Source organism: Empidonax traillii, unplaced genomic scaffold (assembly GCF_003031625.1).
Source record: "Empidonax traillii isolate 1590-97213 ecotype Southwest subspecies unplaced genomic scaffold, ASM303162v1 scaffold370:size553598, whole genome shotgun sequence".
Classification (NCBI taxonomy): domain Eukaryota; kingdom Metazoa; phylum Chordata; class Aves; order Passeriformes; family Tyrannidae; genus Empidonax; species Empidonax traillii.
The window spans coordinates 365208-377380 of NW_020955563.1; the positions used below are offsets into that span (position 1 = coordinate 365208).

General features: G+C 40.2%; 1 protein-coding gene across 1 annotated transcript in view; it reads right to left on the bottom strand.

The window, feature by feature from the left end:
• The window catches only part of CLMN (calmin), a 68164-nt gene that overhangs the window by 4451 nt on the left and 51540 nt on the right, over window positions 1-12173 (bottom strand). The window contains exons 4-10 of the mRNA XM_027892814.1: window positions 10888-10971; window positions 8176-8268; window positions 6719-6906; window positions 4800-4993; window positions 3738-3820; window positions 1242-2555; window positions 23-201 (exon numbers count right to left, since the gene is read on the bottom strand). Coding sequence (XP_027748615.1) covers window positions 23-201; window positions 1242-2555; window positions 3738-3820; window positions 4800-4993; window positions 6719-6906; window positions 8176-8268; window positions 10888-10971 — 2135 coding nt within the window. The remainder of the gene's footprint in view (window positions 1-22; window positions 202-1241; window positions 2556-3737; window positions 3821-4799; window positions 4994-6718; window positions 6907-8175; window positions 8269-10887; window positions 10972-12173) is intronic.

Consider the following 12173-nt stretch of genomic DNA (forward strand, 5'->3'; position numbering starts at 1 on the left):
AGAGAAAGTTAATGTGAAATACCTGGTAAATTCCTGACATTCAGCAATTTCTTGCAGATTATCTTGTGATAGAGTAGTAGTGTCGACTTCTGAGATCTGCAAATCTTCTTCGATCACATTTTCCCCTTCCTCTTCCCTATTACTACTTTCTTCTGGTGTCTTTATGGCTATTGATAAATCCTCTAGAGGTTCTACTATGGCCTGTTGAAGTTAAGAAACATTTTGCATTAAACAACAAGACTGATTCTCCACCCTTCCAAATACCTTAGTGGTGCAGTCAATTCAGATGCTACATTGCAGGTAGTATGGGACTGAAAGTCTCACTGAAGAGAATTAAAAAAGCAATTAATTTCTTGAAAATCTTTTTGGATACATTGAACTATAAGGTATCATCAGTGCAACATACAATCGTCATACTGACAGTTGTCAGTTCTTTCTATTAAGAAGCCATGACATGACATGGCTCTTTGAAGCAATCCACCAGACTTTTAAAAATCTATCCCAAATTAGCCTTTCAAGCTAACAGCAAACTGACTTCATTACTGTAGTAAGTGTCAGGACAAAAGCATGTTGAAGCAACTTGTCCAAGCAGCATATAGAGAAGCATTAAATGGACACTCATTCCCAAAAAAACGCTATCAAAAATTACTGCACTGGAAAACATGTAAGGCGCTTCAAAATTGGTGTCTGCAAGAAGAGATGCAGGAGCAAACTGCCTAAACCAAATACCCCCCAAATCCCTCTCTCTTTCTCCTCTTCCAGTGTAGGCAAGCCTTCATTTTACCCACATAATGTATCCTACTCAAATTGGTTTTTTAAGCTTTTGTAGGTAAACTTATTTGGATTCAGACAAAAATTGTCGTTGCCTTTATCCTTTCTTTATAAGCAATACTACTTTCTGTTCATCTCTTTACAAATTATTAAAAATACCCTCTCTGGTAATCTTTTATGCCTAGGGATTACAGAGAAGCCTCAAACTATTTTAAAACATAATAAAAAAAATCAGTTTTGCTGTACTAATAATCTTAGGGCTTATTCTCTCTTTTAATGTCAGATCTTCTGAGGGATCTGCAATTCCACTCATTCCAGTAGGGGGCTGTGGGAATCAGTGTTATGGGACTGGAAACTAAGTATATTTTAAATATTTCTCCCGAACACTGCAAAATGAAAGCAAATGAAAACCTCTAAGGTCAGCTGCTAATCCCCTACAAAGAACTGCTGGTAAAAAAAAAATAAAATACCTCAAGGTTTTGTGGAATAGTGGAATCTTGATCATTGGTGGCCTTATTGCCGTCTTCTTCAATTTCTAACTCTTCTAATAGTAATGGCACTTCTTTTTCATCAGAAGAATTCATGTGACTGTTAATATTTGTAGTTTCCTCCTCACTGTTCTCAGTATCTGTTTCTGATGGAGGGGCACTTGGCTTATTCTCTAAGTCTGGTTCTGGAGCATCTTCCTTGCAGTTCTGTTCTGGTAAGCTCTTGTCGTGTAAAACATCCTTTAGTGTTTCAGAAGAAGCTTTGCCATTTCCAGTGTCATAACCTTCGATACAAGGCTCCAGGTAAGCGTTCAAAACTGCTGATATAGGGACATTATAATGTGGGTAGTAAAAGAGATCATGGGGTATTACAGATACTTTGGAAGAACTGGGTAACACTTCAGCTGAAGAATCAACTTCATCACAACTGTCCAGGTCATCTGGAGTTTTGGCCACATCTGAGAGAGAGTCATCAGATGTTTCATGCTGTGTAGACAGTTCTTGGCTTTCGAGATTAGAACTATTCAGTGAACAAGGGCTTGTGTCTGTTATCTCGAAGGCAGGTGATTCCTTTGTATGTTCATCTTCTGGATGTTTCTGTATTTCCTCATTTAGAAGATGAAGAACATACTTATGCGTATCTTCTTGTTTTGAGGTATCTTCTGGTAAAAGAATTGAAGACTGGGGTTTGCTTTCTTCTACTTTATTAATAGAATCATCTGTAAGTATACCTGAAGTCCAGGATAATGGACTCAAAGAAGAAGTATTGGCTGAAAGGCTCTTAGTTTCGTTGTCATATTCAGTGGGGGTTTCTTTAGTTAATTCTTCAGAGTATTCTTCAAAAGAGTCGACAGAATTTTTCTGATCTGTCAGAACAGTTGGAGAAAGGTCATTGTTCTGTTTCAGTTGGTCATCAGAGATGCCCCCTTCACCTGACACGAATTTATCACTTAGAACCTCCCAAGAGGAACTGGATTCAAAACTGACAGATCCTGTGATTTTCAGTGAGGTAGGCCTCTGAGGCTCTTCTTCAGGTGTTTCCTGTGAATCACCTAACACTTGATTCAATTTCCCATTACAATTTTCAGCAGCGGTTTCTGAGGGGATTCTTTCAGGGATGTCATGAATATGGACCTTTGGAGGAGCAGGATGACTCCTCTCATGATTAACAGTATACATGTTTTCTTCACTTTCAGTTAAAATCAAGATTTTGCTTTCCTTTTCTGATGGTGTGTCTTTGATGTGGACATATGTGGACTCAATTGGAAGCTCCTTGTCAGGATCTGTAAAGTCTTCCTATAAGTGATGATACACCATTAAGTAATAAATCCTACCTCAAATACCATTTTACATTTCCCAAGCACAGGGGAAAGAATAACCACCTAGCCCATCACCCCATTAGCTTCTAAATGGCCAATTAATGACTCACATTTTGAAAGTAGGAAAACTAATTTGGCAACTCAAGTGCCTTGAACAAAGCTCAATGTCAAGAGGCCACTTGTACAGGAAAATCAGAATGCAGACAAGCCTAATCCTCAGTTGTTAACGTATTCATCTCTCCCTGCTGCACCTGTGGAGACAACTGTCGGCTTTTTGACATAATCTCAAACCCTAGGAATAAAATAAATCTAACAACTCCAATAAATCCACTGTGAAATGTATTAATATATTAGATTATTTCATTCCAACAGACTGTATTAAAAGAAAGGCAGGTTTTTTTCCATGTCCATTAAAACGCCAACAAGTCTTAATGTCAGCAGATCTTACTGCTCATCTAATTTAATAATAACAATTAGATTATTGTAATAATTTCAATTCCAACTACTTCAGTAATTACCACTAATTTTATCAGCTACAAAATATATCCCAAGTGGAACCTTCAGTTGAGAAATGAGAGGAAATGCCTGTTTCTGCAAAAGATCTTTGGCAATCCCTGGCACTATCAGTCCCCACTTAATTCTCAACTCTTTATTTTTGCATTAAACTCCTAGTTGTTTAAGCTGCAGTTTATTTCATGCATACAGTGAGTGCTTTTGAGTGTTGTATTGAAAAGATTCAGCCTGTGATATCTCAGTGGTATCAGGTGTCTCATACCTGCTAAATTCAGATTGATCATGGCCCTCAAACTTGGGAAGATAGATTAAAATTAAATGCAAAGTTCAATGAATCATCATAGGTGAACGGATAAATTTCAGCCTTATTTAAGACAAATACAGCAAAGTGGTAGAGTCCTATAAAACCAGTTCTAACCTCTGAAAGTTACAATTGGATGTAAATGTTTAAAAGCACAATTCTACCTAAAGCATTTAAGCAATCACCAATGAAAGCCCATTACACTGGATTTAACCAAAATGTGAAAAATTAAATCTGAGTTTTTTATTTTATATAGCTTAGAAAGAAACCTAGAAAATAAATATCTGACTTTACTAAGTACACCAAAGCAAATTAAAGAAATATGATCTAGGAGAAAACACATACCCCTTCCAGCTCTGGGAAGTGCTCCAGAAATTGTGCCACATATGTGACGATTGACTGTTCATCAGGTGATTCCACCATGATATCTATGGAGACAGACAAAAGGGCCTTGAGCACACGTGGATTTAAAACACTCTTGCAGAGGAACAGCTCATCAGACATTTATCCTGCCTTTGTGGTGAGAGAATTAACAGCTAACAAACACTTTTCTTTTTCCAGCAGATAAGATAAATGCTCTCCACTGCTGATGGCACTCGACAGAGTTCTCGACATCTTGTTCACATTAGTTTTTTCCTATTTCCAAACACACAGCAAATCCCAGTTGAGGTCCCTTTTCATCCACCTTTGTACTGTCATTTATGCTGTTGTCACTAGACAGTTGAGTGTTGTTGAGTGACAATACAGAGGCTTATTTGTGGCAGGATGGCCCAGTTTTCTGACATGTGACCCATGAAAGTGCAGTTGGGTTTTCAGTAATAACATCAAGGCCTAATACCTGTCTAGTAGAGTTCAGTAAAAAGCACCACAAGAAATCCACTTATATACACATATTTATATACACACACATATGCTTACATTTAAATATATAAATATATGTGTGTATATATGCATTGTAAAGTGAAAACTGGGAGATGCAAATGCATTTGAACATGTATCTATCCATTTTCCTGGTACAGCAGCCTTACACACTTTATCATGGAGTGACACTTAGTCTCTGCAGGCTGAGGGGTAACAAAACAGTGCACTGAGACACCCTTAAGCACAACAATTATTGCCACCTAGTAATGCAGATGTCACATAACATCTAAATATGAACCAGGACCAGTGTACATAGCTAAAACCATGGTAAGATCTCTGCCCCCAAGGAGCTTACAAATATGACCACCAGCATACAACTATAAGCCGCTGACCAATTCATTTCTATTTTTCTAATCAGTAAGCTCAACACACTGATCACATCAACAGCCTAATCACTGGGAGGTTTTTGGTGAGTATCACAATGCAATATTCATGAACTCATTATAGTTTGAATGTTACCCAACAGAGCCGATGTAGGCGTTTTACCTTCTGGTTCGAGGAGCCGAGGAACACCCAGCTTATTCTGTGCTATGCTGAAAGCATCCTCCAGGTTTTCTCGTGCTGATTTCTCCAGTGCTTGCTTCATGTCCACCAAAGTGCAGTCTATGGCTTTTATGATGGCTAAGAAAGCAAGGCCACTCCTCCAGCTGCTGGTAAAGTCCTGAACTGCAACACCGTACCTAAACAGAATTACATACAGTTTACCTGGGTGGCTGTGTTACAAAATCCAAAGTAAAGGCTCCTAAAAAAGTTCAAAGACTCCTAAAAGTTAAAACTGAAGGTTGCTGAGTTGTACTTGTCACATTTGAGATATTTTTGGATTTCAAAATGCATCAATACAGCCAGAAAACACACAGATTCACAAACTGGATTGGTGTGGCTAACAGCTGACATCAACCTGCTTGTAGGAAGCAGTTAGTGAAAACAAAGCCCTCAAGAATTCAGCAACCACAATTAACATTCACAAAACCAAATGTCTCTGTGAATCCCGTTTCTGTTGCTCTCTAGCATTTTAATGCCATAGCTTGGGAAAACTGCCAAGATTTAAATATTTAAACACATAAGCATAAATGATTCACATTCCTGTGTACTTGGCCTTCTATAGCAGAAAATTTGCCAAATGCAAATGATGTCAGCATATCCAGAAACCACAAGTTTATGTCCAAAGTTTTGGAGGAAAAAACCAGCCATCAAACTTGCAATGAAATACAGCCCCAGAATAGGAAATTCTGCACAGATCATGGGATAACAGTATTATAATGATGCTATTATGTTTTTAAAATAGCACAGTTGCAAGAACAATTTTCTTCAATTAGATGTTTTTGATTTGTACTCTTTGACTGGGCTGAAAAGTCCATGGCCTTTACTTCTCAGGTCCTCACTTTCCTTGTATCACCTCCCTGTTAATGATGATATCAGCATTAGTTTGGGACTAAAACTCTGCCTCCCCTATGGTCCTCACTGGCAGCAGTGAACTGTGAATCTCACTGGGACAACTTTATCTGCTCAACGAGCACCCTTAGCTTCACTGGAGATAACCAAGGGACGATGTGGTCCACAGGACCAAGCATTTAAGGTCTAAATTTCTGTCTCCAACACTAGACACAGAAATTTGTGTTCAAAAGCAGATTTGGACATACGAATCAACAGATAAAAATGCCAAATATTCATCTAACCATCCTGTGTAAGTAACTTTGACCCATGCCTTCTTTAAAACTCTCTGCCAGTCATTGCTTCAGATAACAACATATATAAAATACAGTCCAGGCATTTGCATTTGCACTAGATATCTTACACTACAGCTTTTTAAACTGACAGTAACTCTGCCAGGATAAAGCATTACTAGAAAAAATGCTTTGGCAAAAGAACCATTTTTTTAGGAAAGAGGAGATGTGTTGTGCAATGGAAATGGACTCAAATTTCACAAGTTTGAGAGAAGTGACTTAAGTTTCACCACCTTCCCCCTTGAATTCTGAGGAACGAGGAGGTCTAGTAAGGTCTCTGTCCTTCATGGCACTCTGCAGCACACAGAGAAGCTTCCTCAGGGCTGTTGCTTAATTTAAAAGGCTGTTGATAAAGTCTTTCAATACATTTATTTTTTCAGTTCACCCCTTGGTTATACCTAGCCTTTAATTAGCAAAAGATATCAAACAGACTGCACGAAAGCCCAGGGGTATGGGGAGGAGGGAACGCCCCTGTTTTAAACAGCACCAAGCAGGTTAGTGGAAGTTAACATTTAACACTCAAGGTCAGACAGCTGCTGTAGACACACGGCTGTACTGAAACACCCCCTGCAGGGACCCAGCACATAGTAACAGACCCACAGGGCAGGACAGAGAAAAGAGACTCAGCTTCGAAAGGGCAGGTGGCAAGACACGGTTTTATACAAGGGTTTGTTAGCTTACTTTCTGGTTTTCCTCTGAACCCAGATTAGAAGGGCCCTGATGGCTTTCCGCTGATCCTTCACCGTAATAGACATGTTTCTCTCCACGCTGGGAGTGCTGGGGGATGTGTCTGACTCTGGACCACTGGGCCCAGAGGACAGGCTGGAGGAGGAGGAGTTCCTGTTGAGGTTGCCTGTCAGCTCCTTAATCTGTAATAAAAGGCAAAACACACAATGCTCTGCTTTATCACGGGTTGCATGGTGTCCTTGTTTACATGCAAACTTTAAAGAGATCAGTGCCGTAACTGAATTTTAAGAGGCAATTAGAGTCCTGTCCATTTTAACTCTCGGCTTGTATTGCACAGGCGTGACAGCCAGCAGCAGCCCAGCTGGCAGCCCCAGGCAACAGAAAGGGCAGGGTACTGTTCAGGCTGAACTGTGGAAATTCCTATTAAACAAAAAGCAAAGAAATGTGTCCTTGAAAGAAAAGTTAGTTTAACTGAATTTGTTCTCTTCACAGGAGTTGCTTGCGTGAAATATTTTTAGTCAAAAAATAGTGACCTGCAGCAGCATTCCTGTCCTTGGTCAGCACTGACATTTGAGTCCAAATTATCCACTCTGCTGCTTTTGGGTTCTCTGTGCCCTCTGCTGCCAGGGTGACAGATCCTGGTCGCAGCATCTCCACCTGCAAGTCTGCCTGGCCAAACCGGTTCTGTGCAGCACTGCTCAGCTCGAGGAGCTCAGCCAGGGAGAGAAGCCCCTGTGTAAATTCAAGATAACTTTTTTACCCTTACAGCCATTTTTTAAATGAGACCAAGAAAATGAAAGGGCCTCACAGTCTTACAAGAGCTGCAGAATCCTCCCTCCATCTTTCTCCGTCCATCAGAATTTGGTATTGTCTAGAAGGTAATTTTCAAACTATGTGTAGATTAGGGCACAGTTTTAATATAAGCCTGGGGCTAAATCAATTTTCAGGCTCAAATCAGTTTTGTCAGTTCCAAGCCCTTCGAGATCTTTCATTCACCAGTTGTGAATTTTTGCCATGTTGAGTAAGTCTCCAGAGATCAGTGATTCTAAATGGAATTTCCCACCACATTGGACCAAATCCATAAAGGTTATTGAAAATAAACTGTGACCTGGAACCAAACCCAGGACATTGGTTCAGATCCAGGGAATCTGGAACAGAACCCTGAGAAGGCAAGGAGAGAAAGCAAAGTAGTAATCTGAATCTCTAATTCGGGTCCAAGTCAAATGAGGGTTTAAATTATCTCCAATTTACACCAAAATAGGTCAAATGAAGTAAAACGAAAGCAGCTGCAAGTATAAAATTAGTGTATATTAGAAGGGCAAACCTCAGGTTTACTATGACTAATTATGTTCTTTAGGGCTAAAAATCAATTTAAAAATCAGTATTCAGCTGGAATAGATTGATACCATGAAGACAGTTCACTTATGAGTAAAGTATTCAAATTTTATTACCTGAAAAAACAAGATTATATTCCATATTAGTCCAAGAACCAGAGAGGAATTTCCATCTGCTATTTCTGCTGCATCGATGCTAACAAGCTTTACCTGTAAAAGAGATAAATCCAGAGCCAAATTCAAAAAACCAAGGATATGCAAAAAATGCACTGAGACTACTGGATATGTCCACAGCACTTCTGCCACTGACTGGCTGGCCAGTAAGCAATACTGAAATCTTGTGTTAAGGATAATTTTCCCTGATGACAATCACTCCGCTTCTGGATCTCCTATCTGAAGGCCCCAGCATAGTCTGCAGTACAAAAGTGAACCCAGTTCTGCAGTCCTGGGACCACAAATGCATTTCCTGCATATAAAAATGGAAGAAGACAGAACCCACTACAGTGGATCCTATTCATCTTTCTCACTTCTCATAGAAAAATTTAAAATCCTAAGAGCCTAGTAAGATCTGCTTACTTCTTTTTTGCTATGCATCTTGTTCCTCCTTCCTTACCCCACCTTACACAGCTTGTCACAGAGTTCCGATTAAATCAGTGAGCAAAGGATAGGGTTGCCTAATCCAAGCAAACTCTAGACTTTCCCACAGAGGTTTTTTCCAGCTGATAACACCAGGATGTTATTCTCTTAGACAACACAGACTTGGTTTTGGCAAAGGTCACAGGGGAGGGAGGAAACAAGGAAGCTGTCAGTACTGCACAAGGCACCAGGCCGAGTTAAAGCCCATTTATCTTGGAGAAATCCCGGACATGGTGAATCACTCAGCAGTGCTTTGCCCTGCTGCCCCAGCTTGACAGAAGCGTATGCTGACAGGTTCCACTGTGGTTTAATATCTAACCCCGAAGCTCTTGGCAGCCAAGGCATTTTGCCAACACCTTCATCACCACCTTTCACTAACCGGTTTGGTTAAGCTGAAAAAATGAAAGCAAAATAACTTTTTATCTAGTGGTCTGCACAACATTTTCAATCTTAGCAAGAAGACACCTCTAGCTGTCATATTTCAAGGCTCAGATTTCTTGCTAGCTCCAAAGTATTTGGCATGGGAAAACCTTTAAGACTTGATGCATTTGAATAGCACTTTCTCCGCAACAGGGAGCAAGTGGCTTTTATCATTAGACTGCTCAGTGTGAGCTCTGTCCTCTTACTGCTGCTTAAGCTTGTCATCCAGCTCAGTAGAAATACTCTGCTGGTAATACCAGCTGCTGGTATTACCTGGCAGCAATATTAAAATATTGGCTGCTTACTTTTAAGGGAACAAGAAATCCATAGAAAAGGGGGTTTAGCACTCATAATTAAAAGGCCACTGGTACTCCAGGCTCCTCTTGCCTGGCCTAGCCCACTAAGGTTCTAGGTTGTCCCCTGGTGAGGTCCCGGCAACCAGACATGCTTCAGCTGCAGCTCTGCAATGTGCTGGTACCAACAGAGAGAAAAAAAATCTCATCTGCTAGTGGGCCTTAGCTGGTTTTGAGTAGAAAGCATCAACTGGGAAACTGTTAAGAAATATGTGAACATGTAAAATATTTTTTCACAGTTCTATAGTAGGATGTGTAGATGTACACATTTAGGGTCAGATCAGCCTCTACTGATGGGTTTTCCATACACCTGGAAGTTAGTGGACTCCTTGACCTTTCACATCTCCTCCTGAGGAAAAAGGCAAAGGATGTTAAACCTCCCACAACACAGGGGTTATAAGAGATGTGCTAAGACCTCACATCATGCTCATTCCTGCACTGGAGTTTTCAGCAACTCTCCCGCAGGATCTCTGGAGCAAGAGTTAAGCTCAGCGCAGGGAAGCAGCAAAGTGGCATCAGTTGTGTTTGGGCATTCCATGCAAGGCAGGGTTCTGCTCCTATGCTCACACTCAATCCCCTTCACCCATTAAGATAAACCTTACTGCAGTCCTTTATAGGAAATAGCTCATTGTCTCTTTCTGGAAGATCTAGGTATATGACATATATGGTTGTATATGAGTTGTTACATGGCTGGGACTTCTCTTGGCCCCATTACTTCTCAAATTTTTTCAAGAGCAGAGAGTTTTCAATACACAGGCCACTTCAGCAAGGCTTTGGAATAAACCCATATTGGGAGAAATAAAAAAAAGGAGTGAATAATTTCAAGCTACTGGGTCTGATCACTCTTGGTCACTCGCAACTTTAGGAAGTGATGCTGCAGTACTGCCACACTGACCATGAAGGAAGTTATATTCCCATAAGGCTTTGATTCCTGGAATTATGCATCTATGTCATGTTCCCAGATTTCATTTTCTCTTGCCTTTGACTCATTATCAGCTGCTGCAGCAGTCACTTTACCAGAAAAATACATGATTTGTAATATTCAAAGTATTCCCCACAAAAGAAAGTCACCTACCTTCAGCATAACTGAAGCAGTGCCACTAAGACCCAGCTCATAAAAATTATTTGCATTTCTTTTTGTTTTCTTTTAATATTGCATTCCTGATCCTTTAATCCCATTGAACTTTTACACATAAAATGAACAAATAATCCTTGTTTTAGACTCCATAGGTGTTCTTGTTGCGCATTTTTATGTGGCTTTTCAGCCTTGCTTCTGAAAGGTAAGTAGTCTCAGCCGCTTTAAGCAGTACATTCCTCTTACGTACATGCAGAATATCTGACTTTACTACAATTGCAGCAATTGCAACTTGCAACATACATCAAGAGAAAAATATTATGACCAGCCTTTGGAAATACTCACATTACTGTCCTCCAAGAACTTAAGTGCTTTGGCTATGTTGTTCAAACGAAAAATGCGATGGGTTGAAGATTTGTATTCATGCATCTACATAAAAGAAGAGCCACAGTTTTTAAAATGGTGGAATTATTAAGCAGGTCATACAAAACTTAAAAACCTACAAGCACTGAGGCAAAATAAAGCTAGGGAAATCTACCTATGTAAAATTATTGCCATCTTTGGTGAGCAGTAAAATGCTTCAACTACATGATTGTAGCAAAACAGGGTTAGCAACCAGCTTTCCTGCTCTCCAGATGTTATCACTCTCTTGGACCCGTCACATTGATTATTTATGTAATTATTCCCCAACCGTGTTCAGTCACGGGATCAAATTTGCCTGAAAATCCATAATAATAGATTTTTTTTCTTGAATTAAATAAATGATCCTAATTAGGAAGTATGAGCAATTTTCATAGCAGGCACAGGCAGGTGGGAGGCAAAACCCCTCACTTTGGCAGAAATGAAACAGGCTTTGCATGGCTGTCGCCCTGCAATTCCACTTTGGCACACTGTTTTTATCACATCTGTACAGAAACACCTAACAATAAGTTTGGGCAGCTGACCTTGCCCCCTTCCCTGACCTCCTCTCTGACCTCCTGGAGCATATCCTATGGTTTACCATGATGTATCTCCCCCTTCAATTCCTTTCCAGCCTGGCTCTCAGTGCAATCTGTGTGAAGACACATAGAGACACTGCTGCTTCTGCTGCAGCTCTGCAAAACTCCTAGAATATTAAAAAATAGGTGGTTCTGAATGTGTGACCACACATTCAGGGGCCGTTCCTGCTGCAGAAGGCAGGTGGTCAGTCTCTACAGAGCATCACCAGGTGATCACAAGTGCATCTGCAGGGGTGAAAGCAGGCCCCTCCTCTTGTCCAAGTCTGATACACACACACAGGAGAGTCCTTGCTGACAAGATTGATGGAGAAAGAAAACATTAAAGTCAATTGTAAGTGGGCTTTTATATTTGCACTGGGTGTTCCATTTCTGGTATTTGGAACTTTACATAGCTCTTACAAAAAAAGGAGGAGAGAAAAGGTTCTGATTAGTGAACCTTTGCCCTGCTGATTTAGACCATATTAGTAAGACTAATGAAAACTGAGGGGTAGGAACATTAACACTGATCACACACCATTTGCACCTCATTGTTATGTATTTCCTTGAAATCTTACAGCTCAGGGCACAAGCCTGTAACATAAGGAAATTACAAGAAAGCTGCTGAAATTCTTATTACTATACCCAAGACATGGC